The 25,591-nt window shown below is 42.7% G+C and overlaps 1 protein-coding gene across 1 annotated transcript in view; it reads right to left on the reverse strand.

Annotated features, from left to right (window-relative positions):
* Positions 1 to 25,591, reverse strand: part of LOC112232032 (polypeptide N-acetylgalactosaminyltransferase-like 6) — a 306,399-nt gene that overhangs the window by 13,018 nt on the left and 267,790 nt on the right. Inside the window, exons 7-8 of the mRNA XM_042312127.1 lie at positions 24,149 to 24,332; positions 5,665 to 5,782 (exon numbers count right to left, since the gene is read on the reverse strand). Of these exons, the coding sequence (XP_042168061.1) occupies positions 5,665 to 5,782; positions 24,149 to 24,332 (302 nt within the window). The remainder of the gene's footprint in view (positions 1 to 5,664; positions 5,783 to 24,148; positions 24,333 to 25,591) is intronic.

The following is a 25,591-nucleotide window of genomic DNA, read 5'->3' on the forward strand; positions in this document are numbered from 1 at the left end:
GTTGAGCAAATTGAAGTGTTTTCTTCCCAAGTGGAATGCAAGGCATTATTGGTGGGATATGAGGTTACAACAGGGCCTGGCCTATGTTCATTTGAAAAAGTACAAAGTGTTTGTTTGGTGTTAAGCCTGTGTTAAAACATTCTTCAAAATATTAAAAGACAAAAAAGTGATTGTGATTATGATGAATTGTGTTTGGGAAATGAAGATGGTTTAAAAAATGTAGTGCTAATATTTCAATCAATACAGACATTTGTAGATGGCATAGCTATGTTTTCAAAACTGTAATGTTTTCATGAATTCTGATTGTTTCCAGAGATACACAACATCCTGAAATATATGGAGATATCTTTGCTAGAAATAATACTATGAAAGTTTAGAGGCCAATCACCATATACATTCAACGATGAAAAAGCCTGGAAGGAGGAGAGATGACTAGAAACGATTCGGTTGACCGTTTTTATGTGTGGATTAATTGTCGGAGTAGAGGACCTTGTGCATTTCAGGTAAAATAACAACATAATGTTTATATCCCAGGACAAATTAGCTAGCAGCAGCAAGCTAGCTAAATAGGACAAATTAGCTAGCAAATGCAAGCTAACTAGCTAAATTGCCATAAATGTTTAATGCTTTTCGACCTGTCCCCAAATTAATGTCATTGGTTCAGAGTTTGTTTTGATATTGCGCCACTGTGTAATATTTACACTTTTGCTTCATTTGTGTGCTTATTATACACTTGTGAATTCTCAATACAAAATAACACCAACGACTCAAAAAACACAGATTAACACAAAATGTCTGAATCCCCCCTCCCACCTCTGTAAGAAGAGTTATTGCAAATTTGCTTGGGAACTATTTTTATCGTTGCCATGGTTTCCAGTCAAGGAAGAAAGGGCTGCATTCCAATTACAAAGTGCACTCACTGACAGAACGAGAGCGAGAGAGAGAGAAAGCGAGAGAGAGAGAGTATACTGAGACCCGGTTGGATGGCAGGTATGTCAGGCACGATAACCACAATATTCCCTCACATCCATATACCGTGTTCTCCTCCGGAAATCAAAATGGAATAACCTCTGAGCCGCAAACAAGCCTAACATCACTGGCTGTAATTAGTTTGGGAAGGAGGCTAAAGCCTGAACTACTCCTTGTAACCCACTAACACACACGTGCACACACGGTTGCAGACACACGGGCACACACACACACACACACACACACACACACACACACACACACACACACACACACACACACACACACACACACACACACATACACACACAAACATTATTTTGGAATGCTGGGTTCTGAGGAGTGCATTGTACTGGAGAAAGTATGGGAAATAAAACACTGGAGAACAGAGTGAGAGCAATTCTTCTGAGTGAAAGTCATTCCAGTTTAATAAAGTTGTCTGGGAGCAGATTGACCTGTCTGGAGACTGACGCAGGGGTATGGTGGGACAGGATGGAAAAGAATGGACCAAAGAAACACATTGTTATGGGTCCATGATTGTCTGGACTCTAATATAATTGCAAGGTTGGTAGACTTTAGTGTGTTTTAAAGCATCTGTCATTTTTAAGGGATGTATTGTTGTGCTCAGATGAACGACAAAATTTTATATGCATTTTAAATATGTCGAATTCAAGGTAAGGTTAATTAATTCAAGGTAAGGTTAATTAATTCAAGGTAAGGTTAATTAATTCAAGGTAAGGTTAATTAATTCAAGGTAAGGTTAATTAATTCAAGATAAGGTTAATTAATTCAAGGTAAGGTTAATTAATTCAAGGTAAGGTTAATTAATTCAAGGTAAGGTTAATTAATTCAAGATAAGGTTAATTAATTCAAGGTAAGGTTAATTAATTCAAGGTAAGGTTAATTAATTCAAGATAAGGTTAATTAATTCAAGATAAGGTTAATTAATTCAAGATCAGGTTAATTAATTCAAGGTAAGGTGGGACAACGTCACTGGATGAAAAGGGTGGAAGAGCCACATTGCTATGTGAACATGATTGTATAATATGAACTATTAGTAAATATTATTTATATTTATCATATCCTATTGAAGAAAAGATTAGTGGCATTTATATGTCGTGTTACACACAGTGCAGATAAGGACTAAATAGAAGCACCTCAGCATAGATAGAAGTGGATAGTATTGACCAGGGGTTGGCAACAGGCAACAGGTGGCAGTGGGCCTAAACAAGCCCGCAAGTGATTTTTTTTGTACCCCCCAAAGTTTTTAGCAAAAAACTAAACTAATATATATATATATATATATTAATATATATTATTATTATATATATTAGGGGGAGGGATTTTCGTTTTTGGAGAAAAAAATACTAGCTAGAAATTACTTTCATTTAGGAAATCTGTTCATCAAGTATTCCCATGAATAAAAAAAAGAGGTACAGTACATTTGGAAAAGTTTTCAGACCCCTTGACATTATCCAGATTTTGTTACATTACAGCCTTATTCTAAAATCACATTTACATAAGTATTCAGACCCTTTACTCAGTACTTTGTTTAAGCACCTTTGGCAGCGATTACAGCCTTGAGTCTTCTTGGGTTTGACGCTACATGTTTGGCACATTGTATTTGTGGAGTTTCTTCCATTCTTCTCTGCAGATCCTCTCAAGCTCTGTCAGGTTGGATGGGAGCGTCGCTGCACAGCTATTTTCAGGTCTCTCTAGAGATGTTCGATTGGGTTTAAGGATCTCTCTGTACTTTGCTCCGTTCATCTTTCCCTCGATCCTGACTGGTCTCCCAGTCCCTGTCACTGAAAAAGATCCCCACAGCACGATGCGGCCACCACCATGCTTCACCGTAGAGATGGTGCCAGGGTTCTTACAGACGTTACACTTGACATTCAGGCCAAAGTGTTCAATCTTGGTTTCATCAGACCAGAGAATCTTGTTTCTCATGGTCTGAGTCCTTTGGGTGCCTTTTGGCAAACTCCAAGCGGTCTGTCATGTGCCTTTTATTGAGGAGTGGCTTCCGGGTGGCCACTACCATAAAGGCCTGATTGGTGGAGTGCTGACGAGATGGTTATCCTTCTGGAAGGTTCTCTCATCTCCACAGAGGAACTCTCAGAGCTCATTCAGAGTGACCATCAGGTTCTTGGTCACCTCCCTGACCAAGGCCCTTCTCCCACGATTGCTCAGTTTGGCCAGGCAGCCAGCTCGGAAAAGAGTCTTGGTGAGTCCAAACTTCTCCCATTAAGAATGATGGAAACCACTTGTTCTTGGGGACCTTCAATGCTGCAGACATTTTTTGGTACCCTTCCCCAGACCTGTGACACAATCCTGTCTCAGAGCTCTACGGACAATTCCTTTGACCTCATGGCTTGTTTCTGCTCTGACATGCACTGTCAACTATGGGACCTTATATAGACAGTTGTGGGCCTTTCCAAATCATGTCCAATCAATTGAATTTTACCACAGGTAATCCAGCGTTAGAAGCATCTCAAGGATGATCAATGGAAACAGGATGCACCTGAGCTCAATTTCAAGTCCCATAGCAAATGGTCTGAATACTTATGTAAATAAGGTTTCTCTGTTTAACATTTTTAATACACTTGAAAGAATTTCTAAAAACCCGTTTTCACTTTGTCATCATAGGATATTGTGTGTAGATTGATGAGATTTTGTGTGTTTATTTAATCAATTTTAGAATAAGGCTGTAAAGTAACAAAATGTGGAAAAAGTCAAGGGGTCTGAATGCACTGCATGTGATTGTGTCTACATGTAATCAAGTTATGACCCTAATGGCACCCTTATGGCACTAAGACCACACTCAACGAGCTGTATAAGGCCATAAGCAGACAAGAAAATGCTCATCCAGTGACGGTGCTCCTAGTGGCCATGTACTATATTGCAGGGAAACTTAAATCCATTTTATCTCATTTCTACCAGCATGTTACATGTGCAACCAGATGAAATAAAACTCTAGACCACCTTTACTCCACACACAGAGATGCGTACAAAGCTCTCCCTCAGCCTCCATTTGGCAAATCTGACCGTAACTCTATCCTTCTGAGTCCTGCTTACAAGCAAAAACTAAAGCAGGACCTACCAGTGACTCGCTCAATATGGAAGTGGTCAGATGACGCAGATGCTAAGCTACAGGACTGTTTTGCTAGAACAGACTGGAATATGTTATGGGATTCTTACGATGGCATTGAGGAGTACACCACATCAGTCACTGGCTTCATCAATAAGTGCATTGATGACGTATTTCCCACAGTGACCTTACGTACATATCCCAACCAGAAGTCATGGATTACAGGCAACATCCGCACTGAGCTAAAGGGTAGAGCTGCCGCTTTCAAGGAGCAGGACACTAACCCAGACGCTTACAAGAAAACTTGCTATGCCCTTCTACGAACCATCAAACAGGGAAAGCGGCAATACAGGACTAAGATTATGTCACGCCCTGATCTGTTTCACCTGTCTTTGTGATTGTCTCCACCCATCTCCAAGTGTCACCTGTTTTCTCTATTGGTCCCCAGTGTATTTATGCATGTGTTTCCTGTCTCCTAGTGCCAGTTTGTCTTGTATTTCCAAGCCAACCAGCATTTTTCCTAGCCCTCCTGGTTTTTGACCCTTGCGTGTCCTGATGCTGAATCCGCCTGCCTGACCACTCTGGCTGTTCTGATCTCGAGCCTGCCAATCCCCTTGCACTGTTTGGACTCAGACCTGATCATTGAACCCCTGCCTGTCCTGACCTCGAGTCTGCCTATCGCCTGGTACTGTTTGGACTCTAACCTGGTTTATGAACTCTAGCCTGTCCCTGACCTGCCTTTTGCCTACCCCTTTTTTTATAATAAATATCAGAGCTCACCCATCTGCCTCCTGTGTCTGCATTTGGGTCTCATCTTGTTCCCTTATAGATTGAATTGTACTACACCGGCTCCGACGCTCGTCAGATGTGGCAGGGCTTGCAAACTATTACGGACTACAAAGGGAAGCACAGCAGCGAGCTGCCCAGTGACACGAGCCTACTAGATGAGCTAAATTACATCTATTCTCACTTCGAGGCAAGCAACACTGAAGCATGTATGAGAGCAGCAGCTGTTCTGGCTGTGTGATCACGCTCTCCGTAGCCGATGTGAGTAAGACCTTTAAACAGGTCAAAAATCACAAGGCCGCAGGGCCAGACGGAATTCCATGATGTGTAGTCCGAGCATGTGCTGAACAACTGGAATGTGTATTCACTGACATTTTCAATCTATTCCTGACCGAGTCTGTAATACCAACATGTTTCAAGCAGACCACCATAGTCCCTGTGGTCAAGACCACCAGGTCCACCTGTGGTCAAGACCACCAGGTCCACCTGTGGTCAAGGCACACATCAACACCATCATTCCAGAAACACTAGACCCACTCCAATTTGCATACCGCCCCAACAGATCCACAGATGACGCAATCTCTATTGCACTCCAAAAAAAATTGGCCTGTGGCTCAATCTAGTTGCCTAACCCTGGTGTATACTGAAAAACGAACTTAGCCCTCACGAGTATGACTAGCAACCTTAAGACTCCTTAAGACTTCCAGTTTCTCTACAGTGCTGTATTGAGATGCTTGAATGATAAGACTTGTTACAGTCTTGAGAACATTGGTAAGAGAAATGTATGATTGGGAAACGCTATCTTCTACACGTTTGCTCACCTTGAACGATATCTCGTACTGCTCTCCGCCCCATATTTCCAAGCCAGTGTCGTAGCCACCCAGCTCCCAGAACCACTGACGGTTGACGGCAAAGAGACCTCCGGCCATCACTGGAGACCTGTAGGAGAGACAGAGAGAGAATCCATGTCTTTAGCTTGTTGATAAAGTTATTTTCTAAATCTTCTGATCAGCACAAAACAATGTGGCGGTGTCCAGTTCATTTTGTGTCATAATGTGAGCATCTACTGCTACAGCTGTAGCTCTGAAGAGACATAGAGAAACAGTGAGAGACAAATAAATAATAAAAGTTTTAGTTACCATGTTCAGATTTATTAAGTTAAAATAGTGCATAACATCCATATATTGAAAGGTGACATTTGGTGTAATTCCAAGAAGTCATCTACACTTGCAGTCTTTGTGGTATCAGACAGATAAACGGGTGTGAGTTATTCTTTAACAAAAATATAAAGTAACATACCTAATCCCTTGAGCTGAGAAAAGTATGACATTGGTAAAGTACATATATTGAAAGGTGGCATTTGAGCATCATAATCCAGAGACAATCACATTGCAGTCTAAGTGGAAGCATACGGAGAGAAATGATGTGGCCCTCACATGACCCGCATCTCTCTGTTGCCCCTGGATATGTAAATACACACCTTCTAAAACACCATCATACATATAGTAAAAACATGCACTCAGACACGCAGGCAGTCTCAAAGACATATCGAGTCTTTACCCATAAATCCCCTGGCTTGCAATAATAAAGGATGTTCCGTTCAGGCTTATCTCAGTCAAAGCTTTCATCCAATCACGGCAAAGAAATACCAGTCTCTCGCGGTATGCTGACACCGACCCTCGCGCAATCGATGAACTTCACAGAGAGCTCAAGCAGTCAAAAATCCCCATGATTGACACTTGACATGGCTATTTGCCTGACATTTCACATTTCCCACTGCAGAATCTACAGAAAGATCAAAGCAGACGAGGGATTGGTGCACAGTAAGCAGTATCTACTCCAAGTAGAAGCAACTTCCTTCCTATCAACAACAAACTGCTTCTACTAATAGTATTCTAATCCTTTCTCCCTGCCTATTCCTATTCTCTCTCCTTGCTCATTGTACTGCCCCAAACCTGTGCTCATTGTTATTTCACACTCCCTTTCAGCAGAGCTTAAGCTCGGGGAGTGGATTTTGTTGGACCCTGACTTTGGCATGTTTGAATGTTTTTCCTTGTAGTTCTTCTTCGACGATGGTGGAGAATCAGAGTAATCCTCCGGGTAATGGGAAGAGCTCTTTTCCTGCGTTTGAGTCATTCCTCGGTAGCGACGAGGACGAGGCGCCAATCTTCTATGAAAGCGTGGGGGGGGATGAAATACTGTGATGTAAGTAGAGGAGGCCAAAAAAGGAAAACACCACAGCCCTTTGAATTACTGAGAGGGCGAAACGAGCGGCGGTGGCTTGATGCGAGGCTTGGATGGATGCGGTATGGCAGTGTGGAGGATAGGTCTAGCGTTGGAGCTGGGGAGCCGTTGAACTTGGCGTGTTTTTGTGAACAAAAAATGCTACGAATAACCAGCAACGTGGCGCAAAGCCACAACACAACAGCAAGCTTGACTCATTAAATCTCTTCACACCTCCTGATTCACAGAGAAAGCATCGCATTATTTGGGCATCTTAGTCAACAAAAAAAGAGCTTAAAGCCAAGCAAGTTTTAAGCAGTAAAATCCAGAATAGCAAAGGAGTTGTGGGAAGGATTGGATTTGGTGCTTAAGGTTAGGCCTCCACAGATGGACAGTCTTTCCTATCCGAAAAACTGTTTGGTCTGACCCAATGATGAGTCAAAGGAACCAAATGCGCCTTGTTCCAATTTTTTTTTTGTGTCTATGTATCTATGACAACCATGATCTGCCTGTGCAAAAAAACAAGACAAGAATACAAGTGAGGAATGAGCTTGTGTGTGGTGATGAAGGCAGAGCCAGACGGAGGGAGCTCAGTGCAGAAATCTATTTACTCCGTGGGTAACACCCTCCGGCCTGCTTCCCTCCAATTTAATAAAACGCTGAAACATACCAGTCCACTCAATTAAAGGAGCTAAAGGAGGAGCAAGCTGAAATCATTATGTATTTTATCTTCTTAGCAGCCTTGCCAACAACAGCTGAAAAACACGAGAGAACGTAGTTTATTTGGGAAGTTAAAGTTGTTGTCGTGGACAGTATACACACAGAGAGAGAGAGAGAGAGAGAGAGAGAGAGAGAGAGAGAGAGAGAGAGAGAGAATTAATATCCTTCATCTAAGCCTACATGAGGCTTACCCAACAAGGAGGAAGAAACCAGCCTGCTATGAAGAGATGATCTGATTGAAGGAGGGCAGCATTCAGAGACGTCATGCAATTTATTCAAGGGTGCCCTGATAGCCAAATTCAATATTGTAGGATTAATTCATTATATGCAAAGTCAGTGTACAAACAGATAAAACTGAGGGGGGCTGAGCTGAATATGCAGCATGCACGTTCCTTCTCCCGGCCGTAGCACAATCCCAATCAAAAAGTAGTCCGTGGCCAAAAGTAGTGCCCTCTTTAGGGAATAGTGTGCCATTTGGTATGCAGACCATGTAGTCAAGAAACAAGGCCAGTCAGTCAAGATGTGATTACTTCAGTGTGGGTTCCTCCAGGAAGGATTGTGTCTGAGTTGAAGGGAGCAGCCAAACTGGATATGATATAGTAAGACTGCAGCGTGGTGGCTGTTATCGATCCCTTAATTAGACAGGGATCTCAGAGGGAACGTGTAGATCAATGAGGCTGAGCTGAGACGGAGGAGGCTGTATGTGTCTGTGTGCTGTGTGTGTGTGGTTGGCCAGCCAGGTGAGTAAAGCAGAGGTCACACCACTGCAGGTTGAGGTTCTGAGGCAGTGGGGCGTGTGTGACCGGGTCAAGCTACTTACCGAGGCTGACTGAGCCTCTCTGGCCTCTGGCCTGTGAAGCCCAGCCCTGTAAATGGCCTGCTACCCACAGTAGGAACCTAATCACTGTAATCAAACAGCAGGACACACAACTACACATTGGCCTATGTACACATTGGCCTATGTACACATACTGTACAAACACACACACAGGCACGCAGACTCACATTCACACACACTGTACAAGCCTGGGCTCACACAGCTCATTATCCTTCATACATACGGTTCCTAATGTTATCATACTGAACATGCATAAATTACAGCACTCTGACACAACACTACTCTACCCTCCAGCCAGTTGAGTCTGTACTGCACTCTACACAGCAGATCACTGGTGTTCTACATTGATGCGTACATTATAGACCTTTGGGGAATAGCTTGCAAACAAGGCCTTAGCTTGCTCTATTCATCCGTATATGTAACACGTTGGTTTGTGTGACACAAGGCAAACGAAATAGAGCCATGAATGCCATTGAATTGAAAACCTTATGTGTGTGTGTCTCTCTCTCGTATGGATGTGCGTGTGTGGTTTCCTATGTATGGCCAATTCCTTGTGGAATTAGACTAAAGCTCAACCCTGACAGTCTGAACATAGCCTCATAATTACCAGACTGATTACCGCTGATATCTGTGTAGCCATCATGCATGTAAGCTCGCAAGATCAATCAGTTTACTAGTCTGAACACTGACTGACTATAAATGAATTAAGAAGTAATTCCACTAATTACTAAAATACTAATTATCTGATGTGATTAGTTAAATGCTGTTGGAATTAGTGCAACATGCTAATAAAGCCATGTTGTTGAAGCCTTTGGTCTCTCTCTCTCTCTCTGTCTCCCTCTCTCTCTCTGCCCCCTTCTCTCTCTCTCTGGAAATGAGTTGGAGGTTTTTCTTCTTCAAATATAACATAGTTTCTGTCCTGGGTTAAGCAGTGTAATGTATGAACTCTTGTCCAGGGAAAATAGGTTGTTTATGATTGGGTGAATCACACAGCCAGATGTAGAAGAATAAACACACACAGTACACACACATAGTACACACACACAGAGACACACACTGTACACACTGTACACAGACAAATAGTTAGCAGGACTTTGACACCTCTCATGTATGTTTGTCATCCCTTAACAGCACAGTAAAGCAAAATAGAATTCTGTGTGTCTGTGTGTTTGAGTGTGTGTGTGTGTGTGAGGAGACAGTTTGGAAGGGCTCCCAGTCTCCATCAGTCCAAACGATAGGGGAGCTCAGCTCCAACCTCTCTTTACTTAGGCTTGTCCAAATACAATTAATCATTCCCCTTCTCTTCTGTAGTGCAGACAGACATACTGTAGCTTTAAGTGGCTTAGCTTTAAAAAACCCAGGCATCGATTCGGAGGGCCTCTGCCTGTCGACAAACACTTCGCACATCTCTGACGAACTCAGCAACACCTCAATATGTTGACACCTATCTGTTTCTGAGCCACTCTCCCCAATTACTGCCACCTACCTGCCTGCCTGGAGATGCCAATCATCATGTACATTCAAGGGATGAGCTCTTAGATCCAATTAAGGAAGGACCTCCACACAAATACCACATTCATGCAGCTTATAAACAATGTTCCCTCTAAACTGCGTGCGTGCTGTAGCCTTGAGACATCCGAACAGCTGCCACGCAGAAATATCACCCCACAGAGAGAAGCACAAGATAGAACTTCACTCCACTTTCTACAGCAGTGGTCACCAACCGTTCGATCGTATTCCACTGGTCCATCTCCAAGGCATTCCTAGTCAATCGACAAACATTTCTGTAAAAAAAAACAATGATAAAGCCGTACGAATCGTGTACCCTAGCACGCGGTGAATTGCAGCGTGCTGCTTAGGCCGCCCAGAATGGTTCGCTTGTAGGCGTGCTGGCAGCATATGGTTTCTAAAAGTGTTGAATACAAAGTGTTGACAGTGCTGAGTAAGAACTTAAACATGGACTCACTCATAAAAAACAGAAGCTAACTTGCCTTGTTAAATGAAATGGGTAATTAGTTTGATCCATTCTCCATTTCATGAATTTTTACACAGGTAAATAGTAATATGCTGTAAAACGTTCTGGTGACAAACAAACTTTGCCGCCCTGTTTCCAATCGTCCACTGGTTGGGAGGACCTATTCAAGTAAGTAAATACATTTAAAAAATGTAAAGAAAAACGATGTATTATTAGCTAACTAGCTACAGTGAAGGATAACTAAAATGAGCTGCTAACATAGCTAGCTACCTATCTAGCCAACTTTACAAACTGTATAGATGGCTAGCTAAGTTAATTAAATATCACCAGCTACCTAACTTTACATTAGCTAGCTACCTTGATGTATTTATCACTGTAAAAAAAACAACTCCAAATGCATTTGTAGGTAGCTAGCTAACAGTCACGGAGGATGGTAAAATAGGTAAGTGAGAGAGTAGGCTATTCTGGATAGGGCAGGTACTTTTGTGTAGTTCCAGTCCCCAGAAGTGAGGATGGAGATAATAGTAACATAACATTCAGTGCGGTCTAATTTGAGAATAGTGAAGTCTGTGAGGTTTTCTGTCCTCAGATACAGGGAGCGGTGAAAGCCTGCCTGCAGATTAAGAGGTCCCAATGAAGAGCAGTGGTTCTCAGTCCTGGTCCAGGGGAATCCTTAGTACTACACAGCTGCTTCAATTGATCAACTCATCAAGCTTCAAGTGGTACTTATGTGTTCATTTGTGATGCTATCCTTGTCACGTGCTACATATGCACATGTGTGTGCACATGCATCTATCTATCCAATGTTATCATGATTTGTTATAAGGGATATTATACTTTAGTAATCCGCAATGACCTGGTGATGGAAAAGTCTAATAATGATATTATCTTCCATATTCCTACAGATACCTTCAAATTGATTGCCTACAGTTACTGTGTAGGACACTGCAGGGTTGGGTGACCAAGGCCATCTGGGACTACCTCCTGGGAGACTTCAGGTGAGTGAAGGCTACCTGTGTCCTGCATAACTTCATGATGATGGACATGAGCACCAGTAGGGGATCTGCAGCTTGCCGCCGTGCGCCAGAGGACTGCTCTGCAGGATGTTTCAAGGATGGGGTCCAACAACGCAGCACGGGAGGCAATCTGTGTGCTTGGAGATCTTCACCTCCTACTTCTTCGAAGAGGGTGCTGTCCCCTGGCAACACCATAGACTACACTATGCACAACCAAAGGGTCTTTTAAGAGCCATTCACATTGAAATAAGAGTATTCTTCCATTTACGTTTCTCTCCTTTTGTGTGCTACTTCTCAGGTGAGGGTGCTGTTCAGTGAAGGGTGATGTCTGTACAAAAACAAAACAGGCTCATTTAAGAGTCACCCATATTGAAAACATGTAGAACAATTAGACACCCTATAACCCACACCTCCATACTCGTGTATCAATCTGATTGATGGATTGTGTTGTGCAGTAAGCAGGCTCAGGTGTATAACTGTGGCTCCTTCCACCTTTATGTAACTATGCTATATTGCTTGTCTTCGTGTGTCTGTGCATGTTTTTCAGTATAAAGTCAGGGACGCAAACTGGTGAGGCCCCAAAAAGGTGACACTGACACTGTTTGGCACTGAAACATGCCAAAAATCCCTGCTAGGGGGGATAAAAAAATGAATTAAAATAAATATCAGCTTTAAAATGCTAATTTCTAGTGACTTAGGTGGATCCCTTCTTGAAACGCAGGTTTTAACTAGTTAAACAACAAAGAATATGATCTACATGATCAGTCTGTGTGTAATATAAAAAGTGATTAATGCGAACCTAACTCACAGTGCCGTCATTCAGGAAAAATAAAAAGCATTAAAAAGATATGTATATATATTTTTTTTAAATTGGCCTTGCCTGTTTTACATGTTATTTTGGCATTAATACAGTGGGGAGAACAAGTATTTGATACACTGCCGATTTTGCAGGTTTTCCTACTGACAAAGCATGTAGAGGTCTGTCATTTTTATCATAGGTACACTTCAACTGCGAGAGACGGAATCTACCATTTTTTTCCCAGAAAATCACATTGTATGATTTTTAAGTAATTAATTTGCATTTTATTGCATGACATAAGTATTTGATACATCAGAAAAGCAGAACTTAATATTTGGTAAAGAAACCTTTGTTTGCAATTACAGAGATCATACGTTTCCTGTAGTTCTTGACCAAGTTTGCACACACTGCAGCAGGGATCTTGGCCCAGTCCTCCATACAGACCTTCTCCAGATCCTTCAGGTTTCCGGGCTTTCGCTGGGCAATATGGACTTTCAGCTCCCTCCAAAGATGTTCTATTGGGTTCAGGTCTAGAGACTGGCTAGGCCACTCCAGGACCTTGAGATGCTTCTTAGTTGCCCTGGCTGTGTGCAAATTAATTACTTAAAAATCATACAATGTGATTTTCTGGATTTTTGTTTTAGATTCCGTCTCTCACAGTTGAAGTGTATCTATGATAAAAATTACAGACCTCTACATGCTTTGTAAGTAGGAAAACCTGCAAAATCGGCAGTGTATCAAATACTTGTTTTCCCCACTGTATTAATGCCAAATCAATCGCTACTGAACTCACAACTAAAAAATATTAGGAGAGCAATCCAATGTTATTTGTTGCCTAGACTTAACTGCAAATGACACTCAAGTCCAGAGAAAAAAACAATACACTAATATTGCAGTTAGCCATGACAGCCTTTATAATAGAATGCTTGTGACCATACAAACATAAATATTGCACTTGGGGAAAAAAAGATCTTAAAGTAGAAATAGAATGAAACAAACAGGCATTCTATTTCTGCTCTGTTATATTGACCACTGTAGTAGACATCAATCAAGTGCAAAAGGCTACGTGTGCAAAAATAACGTTCACTGAGTAAAAACTAAAAGAATCCCCCCTCACTCACACACAACTGTATATCAAGTTCAACACAACAAAAGCAATAGCTTTGAGCTACACTGCACGTTATTACATTTTACACTTTCTGCCTGTGGACTGTTCTACAATGTTCTACAATCTGTTCTACAATGTGCCAGCAGCAGGGCATGAAACCCTTTGTTGGCATAACTGATCTCTTTCAGGCAGAGAGTACACCTGGCATACCCCTTTAAATCTACAGTATTGAAAAAAGTGAGAAAGAGGAAAAGTGTGTGGTGTTCCTTTCATCTCTATAGTGGCATCCACATATACATATGTATATGTACAGTGGGGCAAAAAAAGTATTTAGTCAGCCACCAATTGTGCAAGTTCTCCCACTTAAAAAGATGAGAGAGGCCTGTAATTTCGAGGCGAATTTTGGCGAAAGGTGACTAGTTTGCATCCCTGATAAAGTACTCTGCAGCCACCTGGACACCAGGTGAAACCACACACACAGATTCCTGTTGAACACTATCTTTAACTACATTATTTCCTCAATAACTACCATATTTTCTCTCCTCCCTTCTCCATAAATCCTCTAGGTTATCAAATCAAACCAAATGTTATTGGTCACATACACTGTTTTAGAAGATGTTATTGCGGGTGTAGCAAAATGATTGTGTTCCTAGCTCCAACAGTGCAGTAGTATCTAATAATTCACAACAATACACACAAATCTAGGATGAGCAATGTCTGAGTGGCATTGACTAGAATACAGTAGAATATAATACAATATATATATATATATATATATATATATATATAAAATGAGTGAAGCAGTATGTAAACATTATTAAAGTGACTAGAGTTCCATTATTAAAGTGGCCAGTGATTCCATGTCTATGTATATAGGGCAGCAGCCTCTAAGGTGCAGGGTTGAGTAACCTGGGTGGTACTGTAGCCAGCTAGTGATGACTATCTAACAGTCTGATGGCATTGAGATAGAAACTGTTTTTCAGTCTCTCGGTCCCAGCTTTGATGCACCTGCACTGACCTCGCCTTCTGAATGATAGTGTGGTGAACAGGCCGTGGCTCAGAAAAACTATATATTTCAGCTATGTCAGTGAACCCCCCCTGCATCTGAACTGGCTGACATAGAGGGCATGACCGACTTGGTTGGATCAACAGGAGGTGATTTATTATTAACTGAGATACAGATAGAGATGTAGTTGTCCCAGAGTTAATGATCCAAGGTCAGTTTTGCATTTCACCACCTGATGATTATGATGACTGACAATGTTAGAATAAAAAGAAAACAAGGCTTAATCTTTCTCTCGCCTGCAGGTATGTTTTGATGTGAGAAAGGACGCCAACCCCTAGTCCCGTCATCGCTATCTCACCCGCTACTAAGATAACACTCGGGGTCGACTGGGGTTCCAAGGCTGTTAGGAGACACCGCTAGAGACACTATTATGTAATTGTGATGAACTGAGAGAATATTAGGGTAGCACTGTGCTTCATTAATCATATGCTGATTTCCCTGCTCCTCTGTTCTTACCTCTTTCCCTTTCAGTGTTTTACTCCTTTTCACACCTCTCTACCTACCTTGTCTTTCTTCCTCTGTTTATATCATGCACACCAAATGTGCATTGAAGTACAGATTGAACTTGTATTTATAATATCATATTACAATTATAATATTTCTAATGCATGTATTATGTATTTATAACACTTGGAAAATGAACTTCTTTCAATGAAGCGTTTCACATTCTCTACTGGTTGAAATGAAGTCTCTGATTTGATGAAATACAACACCTATCCTGTGTCCTTAGATCAATGCAGATGAAGGGAATTAGATATTGAGATGAATGGGTTTTAGAGTATTTACATGATGCATAGGAAGTATAGTGGGTTTTAAATTCTGTTTCTGTATATATGTATTACAAATCAGCCTTTAATGACTTAAATCATGTTTCTAGTCTATTGCATAGTTACAATGTGTAACCAGGTCACAGTTGCAAATGAGAACTTGTTCTCAACTGGCCTACCTGGTTAAATAAAGGTGAAATAAAAAAATAAAAAACATTGATGTCCCAGGACCAGGATTGGTGAACACTGTTGAAGTGTATAATTGTAATACATACATGCAGACACAGCATCATTCAAAGAATGGAGTTTGATACTCCTGGTATTGGATAGGACTTAAAAAGAATGTCTCACAGACATTCATACCTGAACTGCACCTTAATTTGCCAATGTAGAGTGTATGATCAGTGAATACAACAGGCTATGATGGCTGAGGTTCATAGCTAGGTTCTGAACTAATATTTATACCAAACGTTTTAGGGTCCATACACAGATCGGCTACATAGCTAGCTACATCCATTATGTAGCTAGCTATGTAGCCGATAACGTCGTTATAATTACTTACATTTGCTTCCATTCTAGTACATCAAGTGCACTATTAGCCTACCTCTGGCCAATCAAAAGGGAGAGGCGAAGGGATGTTGAGAGGAGGACCCTCAGATACAGACACTAGATACAGACACCATCAGCCCAGTAAAATAAAAATAAAAAGCAAATTATTTAAATGTATGCTCACTCAGCTGTGCCTCACAAGTAATACAACAATGGCTCTATTACCAGTGTGATCATATAGCCTACTTCAAATTTTTAAATATAATTTTTTTAAATGGCCTGAACAACAATGCATTGGGAGGGCAATTCAAGCAAAGCCAATATGCGGAGATAATGTATTGGGCCTATAGCTTACTGCACAAACCTCATTGCTACAGTACTGTTTTTAATTGGTTAATGTTGCATATGCCTACGGTTTGTAAAAAAAAAAATCTGAGTGGTAGATCTCGGCTTGCATTTTGACATTTTGAAAGTGATCTTGACGCAGAAAAGGATGGTGAACACTGTTCCAGAGTTTTCCCTGTTAACACTATCAACGTTTCCCTTTACAAGGCAATATTAGCCAATTTCAATGCAACATACCGAAACAAAACAAACTATGATCAAATAACCACAGTAGCCTACTTGGCCACTGTTAAAACTGTAACTTAAAGCGGTTACAGCATCAGTGTTCACAGTAAACTTGCGCTGGAAGTTGCACAGAATTTTCACAACGTTCAAGTTTATGCTCAGCAGACCTGAAATTTGCTCAGTGACTAAAAATATTAGAGGGAACATTGCTTATAAACACACACACGAACAAACGCATGCAAAACACACTCACGCACACACCCACACACTGTTTAGGGAAACTGCAGCCAAACCACAGTTATTACTCTACCTCCCATATCATTTCCATCAATAAAAATCACACAATTTATTCAGAGCCTAGAAGAAAATAGAAAAAGCATCAACAGAGATTGCCATCTGCAGCACAAAAAAGCCCCTCCGCTGGCCAGCACAGTTTAAGCTCTCCACTAGCTAGCACAGTTTAAGCTCCACTGGCCAGCACGGTTTAAGCTCTCCACTGGCCAGCACGTTTAAGCTCACCACTGGCCAGCACGGTTTAAGCTCTCCACTGGCCAGCACGGTTTAAGCTCTCCACTGGCCAGCACGGTTTAAGCTCTCCACTGGCCAGCACAGTTTAAGCTCTCCACTGGCCAGCACGGTTTAAGCTCTCCACTGGCCAGCACGGTTTAAGCTCTCCACTGGCCAGCACAGTTTAAGCTCCCCACTGGCCAGCACAGTCCAAGCTCTCCACTGGCCAGCATAGTTTAAGCTCGCCACTGGCCAGCACAGTCCACACTCTCCACTCACCAGCACAATCCAAGCTCTCCACTGGCCAGCACAGTCCAAGCTCTCCACTGGCCAGCTCAGTTCAAGCTCTCCACTGGGGAAAATGGAATAATGGATGCCTTAAACTCCTTATGGCCAATTATTGATGGCTTTATTAAAGGGATACTTCAGGATTTTGGCAATGAAGCCCTTTATCTATACTTCCCCAGAGTCAGATGAACATGTGAATATTTTTATGTCTCATGCATCCCTTTAAGCAGCTCAATTCATGGAAATGGAAGGGAGGATTAGCGATGTGCATAGAGGGGGAGTTGTGTGTGTGTGTGTGTGTGTGTGCGAGTGTGTAGGGAGGAGTCGTTTGCAATGCATGTCCATGCAGCCAAGGTCAGAGACTGCCAGCGGGCAAGGGGGAGTCAGCTGAGAATATAGGCCCAATGTGTGTGTGCTATCCAGCGATACAGCTCCCTGCTCTCTCTGCATAGGTACCCCCCCGCCCGTCATTTATTTATTTCTCTTTATATAATCCCCTCGCCTTGAGTCCGCCATGTGCAGATTGTGCGTGTGTCTGTGTTTCTGTCTGTGTCTGTGTGTGTGTGTGTGTGTGTGTGTGTGTGTGTGTGTGTGTGTGTGTGTGTGTTCAAGGCACAGTAGTAGGAGCAAGGGCACACGGTCACTGTGTCTCTGTATGGTGATTATAGTATGATTAAAATGGATATAGTGTACATATCCATTATTCAATGCCCTCTGCCTCCACAGACTGCATATTATACAGAACAATGGGACCCCAGTATATGGAGTCAGCTATAATGATATAATAACATGTAGTGATGACAGCAGTGTCTGTAATATATGAATGAGAGTTTATTGTCCTGTACTAATTGACCCTTCACTAAGTCCCACCCCCAGGGGTGAAAGTATATTTAATGTCTTACCGGTATGTGCACGCACACATTTTTTTAAGGCTACAAAATTACAGGGTAGCCTACTCTGCTGACACTGACAAACAGATCACTAAAAACGATGTTGTCTGATCCTTCTAATAGGCCTATGAAAAGGAGAGACACAAATACAATATGATGTCCATCTAAACTGGACGGCGAAATGATTGTCCAAAAATAAACAAAAGTGGCACTGACCCAATGGCAGACAGTGAATACGCAGACTCAACGGGGATATGGTCGATGTTCTCTGGTGGTGCCAGTAAGATAGGAGACTGTTCGCTTAATTAAGAATGTTGATATCTAAAAGATAGACTAGAGTCTTTTCATTGTCATCTCTTTACAGCAATAGCCATTTGCTTTCCAAACAGTTTTTACGCGATTGTATTTTTAAGTATTGCGATATGCTTGGCTGGGTCTATCTGCTTTTCACTGACAGTCGCAACTCAACAATCATCTATTTCGTATTTGCAGCGAGCGCTGCCCAAATTGCAAGCCCTTCCGACTGTAAGCTATGCATTTTAAAACAATCCGCAGCTATTTTTTTAAAAGCTAATTATCCTCTATGGCCAAATCATGCTTTCTGTTCTAGTAGCCTATATTGAATTATTTTATTTATTTATGTATAGACAGGAGTTAGCTAATTATACTATATCATTTTGGCAATTTAATTCAATTTACTTTAGGTAAAGCGTCCCCTAGCCTTATGGACACGCCGCCTATGCTTTTTAATATAGCATAAACACAACCAGTCATGATGTTTTCATCTGATTGTCAAACAATCATTTAACAAAGGCTCTCCTGTTGGCTACCCACGCGCATTCGTCCACTCAGAGAATCATTTCAGCATCCAAACCCCAACGGTGCACCCGCAATTTCATGAATGCAGAGAGGCATCTGTTACAAAACACCTACGTGTATTGTGATGACATTCTGCAATTGTCATTAGGCTCACACTTGAAGCATGTCCACGCCACTCATCTCCGCCTTGACAAAATGTAAGCGTTCTCCTCAAACCACAACGCAATTTAGATTGCATAACACCCGGTTTCCAGTCAATTCGCTAATTTATCATGCAGCTGACATGCAGTAATGTTAAATGGTGTAATAGTCTATAGGCTTTACGTTTACCGGACCGTCTTTATTTCCCCTCTGTCCACCTCCCTTGGTTACTGTTGAAAACTCGGACAACATTTTCGTGGGAAACCCAATAACCACTGGCGAAATCACTCCACAATGATAAAACTTTAATACACAATGAAATTAAACACAGACTACCCTTTGGTCATCAGGAAACTCTAGGGTATAATGTGATGGACTGTCAACAGCTTCTCGTGAACCTGGTAATATTATGTTTGTAGTGTAGCTAGCCACTGATTGTAGTCAAAGCTACAATCAATTTGGCGCAAACTAGTGCTCTGAAATCGTATCCTGATGTCAACCTCAGATGGGAGTTAGTATTGCTAACTAAGCTAGCTAACATACATTTCGAGGAAACAAGTTATATTAAGTGGTTAGTTAGCTAGCGTTAGCAATGTTTGGTGGTCAATGGGACTGCTAACCACCTTAGCTATCAAACAATGTAACAAAAAGTATAATTTTGGATTCGAAAAATACACGCGCTGCATTTCAAAAATCACAGTAGCAAGTACTCCCGATGCACTTCTTAATTATTAAGCCGTTTAAAATATAAATTTGAATAAAAGTCTTGTTTTCCCACTGGCTTTCATTCATCTCAAACATGAGCTTGTCCGAGTGTATCATACTCAACCATACTGCTATCCATTGGAGCACTGTGATTGGTTGCCCAAAATTCCGAGGGGCTTAGCAAAGGTTAAATTGAGTCGATTATGGTGATACAGTATGTATATAAAGGATATTATGATGATAGTGTTGTTGCTGTTAGGCCAGAAGGTGGCGATATGACATCAGATATAGACAGAGAGATAGGTCAGAGAGTAGGTCATGTCATGATCTGAATGTGGAGAAGGGAAGTGTGTGGTGTCATTTAGCAAGATTAATGCAGATTGAACAGCGTTGTGACAAAGTGAAATTATCAGGTTTAATTTAATTCTGATGTGCTGGGACAGACCGACCCGCACGCACGCACAGAGCATGAAAAAAGAAGAAGCAAAATGTGCCTTCTCAATGGATCAGTCATTTCACAATGAGCTTTGTTCCAGATAGAGGAACTGCTTTCATCTGATAACAGGCGCTAAGATCTATATTAAGGCATCTTAGAGGAGCACACTTCACACATACCAATGTGTTAGTGCTGAATGTGCCAGGCAGGCTGGCAGGCAGGCAGGGGGGAGGCAGACAGGAAGGAAGGCAGAAATGGATGGAGGGAGGGAGGGAAGGCAGGCAGGAAGGCAGGGATGGAGACAGGCAGGCAGGGGGGGGGAGGCAGACGGGGGCAGGCAGGCCTGCAGCCATATGTGGCGCCACCAGTAGAAGGGCAGGAGGGATTTATTGAAAGCCTGTGGAATCCTGTATCTCCTCTGCACCTAGCAGTAGAGCCTCATTACCAGTCCATCACATGCTTGTCTCTCTCTCTCTCTCTCTCTTCTGGAATGAAGAGGCGATTGTGAAAAATCAGAGCTGCCCCATTTTGTGTAGCTCACCCACTCTTTAGTTTTTTTTCAAACAGAGGTAAAGTAGGAAATCAGCAGAGCCGGAGTAAGTTTTTATGTTTTCTTTTTTTTCTTCCTCCCTTCACTCCTCTGACAGTCGAGTACAAATCCACATAATGTCCTGACTTGATGTGGAAGTTCGTGGTCCTTCTAGTTTCACACAGAGAAAAGGCTGTTCACAAACAGGCGGACTGACTAATGTATTAAGTCTTGGACATCTTCAGAAGCCGTGGTGTCTGCCATCAGTGCCATGGCACGTGGCAAAGTTTAACATGGACACACTGACTGTTACATTGTCAGCATCAGGGTCGTCCTTTATGCCTCTTACCCTGACCTCAGATCAGATGCTACGGAGTGTCCCATTCTCCCTCCTCCACAACATACTCACAATAAAGTGCATGTCGTTGGTTATAACAAAGGAAGAGAGCCTACTCATCCTCAACATTCTCCTGTACATAGGGAACTGTTATTCTAATGAGATAAGTATGTTCTGTAGAATCATTGCAATTAAGTAGCAACCTTGGCCTAAGCTAGTTATTTATATTACATTGTTCCTCCCTGTTGGATATTCTTCTTAACCTCCCAGAGAGACAAGGTTGTGATTAGGAACATGTCCAGGTATTCAGCTTGGTATCACAACGCCCATGAAGAAATACTGGTCTCGATATTGATTTTACTTTCTTCCTTGGCTCCTCTTCGTGTTTTTAACTTCTCTTTTCTCAAACCGAAACAAAAACACAGCACCCATAGTTTAAAGAATGAAAATAATAGTCTCGATAGCAAGGGGATTTAAAAGGAGCAAGTCTCACAAACGCTGTCTCCTACGTGATGACACTGTAGGTGAGATAAAAAATCACTCTTTGATATCTTTGTTTGGAACATGAACATGGAAGAGTTCCTTTCAGAACACGTACGTGGCTCACTTAAAGTCATGTACTCAAAGTATGTGTTCTACTCTGTTCGACCAAGCAATAAGTGAAAATGGAATGGTTGTAGTATTGTGTCTGCTGATACAAATGAACATGCCTTCAATACAGTACGTGCTCGACTTTCAAAGTGCGATTATGATTACGATTAAGTCATTCCACCAGAACTTTTCATATGAGTCAACCCCACACAGTGATTTTTCTCAAATAAGCCACTCCAGTCTAAATATATTGGTGCAGTAGTAAACTCATTTAAACTGTAATCATTTCAGTGTACCTGCCCCATGTTCACATTACCAAACAGCATTGTGGGTATTATCTTGGTTGAACAGAATCTCTCTCCCATAGCCAAACATGACAGATGGAGGCAGTTTGGGAGAGTGTTACATTTCATGAGCATCATCCTTCTGCATTCATTCCCTTAATGAATCCCAATTTAGCACCGCTTTGACTGGGACACCTGTGGTAATAGGACACACACACACACACACAAACACATTGAATGTTTAGGATGATGGAGCTGAGATGAGTAAGCAGTGTGGGAGGGTTAAAGGTCTGGTTTATCAGTGCAACAGAATAGAGCCAGGGAGGCCTGGCTGGGAGCCTGGCTGTGTGAGTTGTGCTGGCTGGCTCCAGAGAGGATCCATGGATTCATGCCTGGTAGGGGGTGCATGCTGGGCCTCAGGGCCTATAGAGGAGCATACAAGTCTGGACAGCCTACTGTGAGCTGCCCTGGGCCAAGTCCTTAGAGTCTGGAGGAGTAGGAGGCAGCAGCAGCCTGGGGGGATAGTCTGGGAACAGGGGGTGGGTTCGTTGGAAGGTAGGAGGGCTGTCGGTCTGCCTTTCTGTCTGTCTGGGTTTAGGATAAGAAGAGGACCATTGAGTGTGGAGAGCTTCGCCTTAGGCTATAGGCAGAGAGGTGGGAGATTTCGATAAAGGGAACCAGGAATGAGAGCTGGTGTTATAGAATTTAAATTAGGTATAGGTTCAGATCCAGGGGTGCACGGCATTGAGCTGTCAGTGTTTTGGGCAAGTTGCGGTGGAGGTGGGGGGAGGTTATTTGGTTGTCCTGGGAAAGGTCTAGATACGAGAAGGGAGGGAGCCACTAGTCAAGGGAAAACAGCACCCTGACAGCTGGATTTCTGAGTAGGTCGCACAGAATGTGAATAAGCACACGTGCACACACACCCCCACCCCTATATTTACCATCTCAGCATTTACACAGTTTATCCCCTGATGATGCCGTTGCCCTTGAAGAGGACAGGTGATGATTTGCTTCATTAATAAACCATACTGTATCTCTATGTAAATGGAGGACGTGTAAAATGCCAACCGCTCCCTGTGACCTGGGATAAGAGTATCTGCTGACTGGGTAAAGCTAAGCCTGCGTCCAAAACGGCACCCTATTCTCTATTCAGTATACTACTTTTGACCAGGGCTCTTAGGGGAATAGGGTGCCATTTGGGACACAGACCAGAAGTAACACCCATTGGATCATCCTGTTCTGCCTTTACGTCAGTGGGGCTTTCATCTATTCTAGGGGACCTCTACCTATGTACCTCTGTAGATCTATGAGCGATCGCCAGTCGGAGCCTGACACGTTAAAGAGATCAAAAAAAGGTGTTGGTTCAGATGTATATCTTTAACAGCAAGTGCTTACCTAGGATAGGATAGGATGAACTCTTATCTCCCGAGGGATAAAATGGCCTTAGACACACAGTGTAGACCTAGATCACAAAGATATTTTAGGGTGTAAAGAGTGACTAACTGGACAGCTTGCCAGACATCGTGAGTCATTTCTGGGGGTCTAAAGAGAGGTTAGCGGGTTCCTTTAAGCATTCATTGCATACACAGTAATAGCAGCAAGCAAAAAGTCCCTAGCAGAGGAACACGAGAGTGAGCCAGAGGAGTCAGTCACAGTGAAGAGTAGAGGATGTTACAGCCCAGTGACTGCTGTGCTTCTCCCAATCCCCTATCCTCTATCACCTTCTCACACATTTCACCCCCAACTGGCGACGCAGCCAAGGCATTAAGCCCAGGATTAATTTAGAGGGATATATGAAGAGGGCCTAGCAGAGGAAATTAGCTTCCAAGTTTTCTCACCTCCCCTCCTTGCTGCCTGGCTGCGCCACTGTTCTAGTAACTAACTGGGGGAAATGCCGTGCGGCTTGTAGCAGGCTGGTGTCGTGTGTCATATATTAGGCTGCGTTTACACAGGCAGCCCAATTCTGATCTTTTGACCAATCACATCAGATCTTTCACATCAGATCTTTTTCAGAGTTGATCTGATTGGTCAACAGACCAATTATTTAAACAAATATCAGAATTGGGCTGCCTGTCTATGACACATATAAGGTGGTTGATAGGTGTGTGTGTGTAAGATTGCGTGCACATGCATATCTGGGTACTCACTCATAGGGATCACTTGTGTCGGGGCCCTGGAGCTCTGGAGGGATGGGGATGCGTTTGTAGTACATCTCCCAGTCGAAGGCTCCCCTCATGGCATCCCCAGCCTGGGCTTCATATCCAAAGTGGTTATGGTCGATCACGTCAATCATAGGGCACACGATGGTCTTGGGGTTCTGGGCAATCTGGTCTTTATGGGGGATGGAACAACAGAGAGAAAGAGTGTGAGCATGTATCAATCACCATACCCTGCTGTTTGTAGTTCTCTTTCTTTCCTGATTTTTCTTTCTTCCTTTCCTCCTTCCTTTCCTTCTTCCTTTCTTTCTTTTCTATCTCTTGTTTTTCTCTCTCTCCATTTCTCTGACGTACACATAGGGAGTGGAACCAGGGCAATTGCTTTTGTTCCCTTGGACCTCTCTCCCTCCGTCCCTCCCTCTGTCCCCTTCTACCGCTTCCTCCCTCCTCTCCCCTTATGTGGAGGTCTCTGGGCAGCTCTGCTCCTCCTACAGCGAGTCACTGGACGATTAGAAACAATTACAGCGTTTCAAAGTAGGTTGGCTCCGTGGAGGCCTGGGAGCCAACCTCGACGTGTGTGACTGAGCCGAGCAATGATAAGCCGCCCCAGATCTGTCACACCCCGCCCACCCTACCCACCTCTCTCTTCTGTGGGCCGTGTGTGCTGGACCATGGAGAGAAGGGGAGCAGAGGCCCAACACCACAGCACTGAGACTAATGGGGAGTGACTGTACAGTATTGTACATTGACACACCTTACTATCAATACTGTAGCCTGGTCCCAGATCTGTTTGTGGTCCTATGGCTGTTGCCATGCCATGGGGCTCAGTACTGGTAGCCTGGTCCCAGATCTGTTTATGGCCAACTTCTATAAACTCATTGTCATGCAGCATGGCGAAGAGTAACACACCTTGAAATGGTGGCGGGTTTCTCACACGGTTAAGATGTAATTTAATTGGCATATGGAAGGCTGTACAAGCAGTAACTACACAGCTATAAGCCCCCCCCTTGGCCCTGCCAATATAAACATACAGAAACTATTGACTTGAATCAATTGGTGTTTATGTGCAGGTCTCTGTAATATTCATCTAGTGTGCTTACTGTGACACCATCCTTTGTTTTATTCCCTCACATTTCCAGCGCTGCTGTTAAGTAGTCAAAATGTGAATACCCATGACACCATCTTACTGGGCCTGCATGGATACATTTCAAACAAAGGAAAGAGAGAACGAGAGAGAGAGAGCTCCCAATTGTAATGAAATAGAAATGAACAAAAAGGCAAATAACAAGAGGCAAATGGGAAGGGAACTCTCAAGAGCTCATTAAACGACAAGGGACTGCATTTCAAATGTAGCAGTCAGGTGAAAAAGGAAAAGAGGTAATCCACCCAGTTGCCATGCCCACATTTCCTTATCCTATAGGTTTGTTACACATA

Source organism: Oncorhynchus tshawytscha, linkage group LG34 (assembly GCF_018296145.1).
Source record: "Oncorhynchus tshawytscha isolate Ot180627B linkage group LG34, Otsh_v2.0, whole genome shotgun sequence".
NCBI classification, from domain to species: Eukaryota; Metazoa; Chordata; class Actinopteri; order Salmoniformes; family Salmonidae; genus Oncorhynchus; species Oncorhynchus tshawytscha.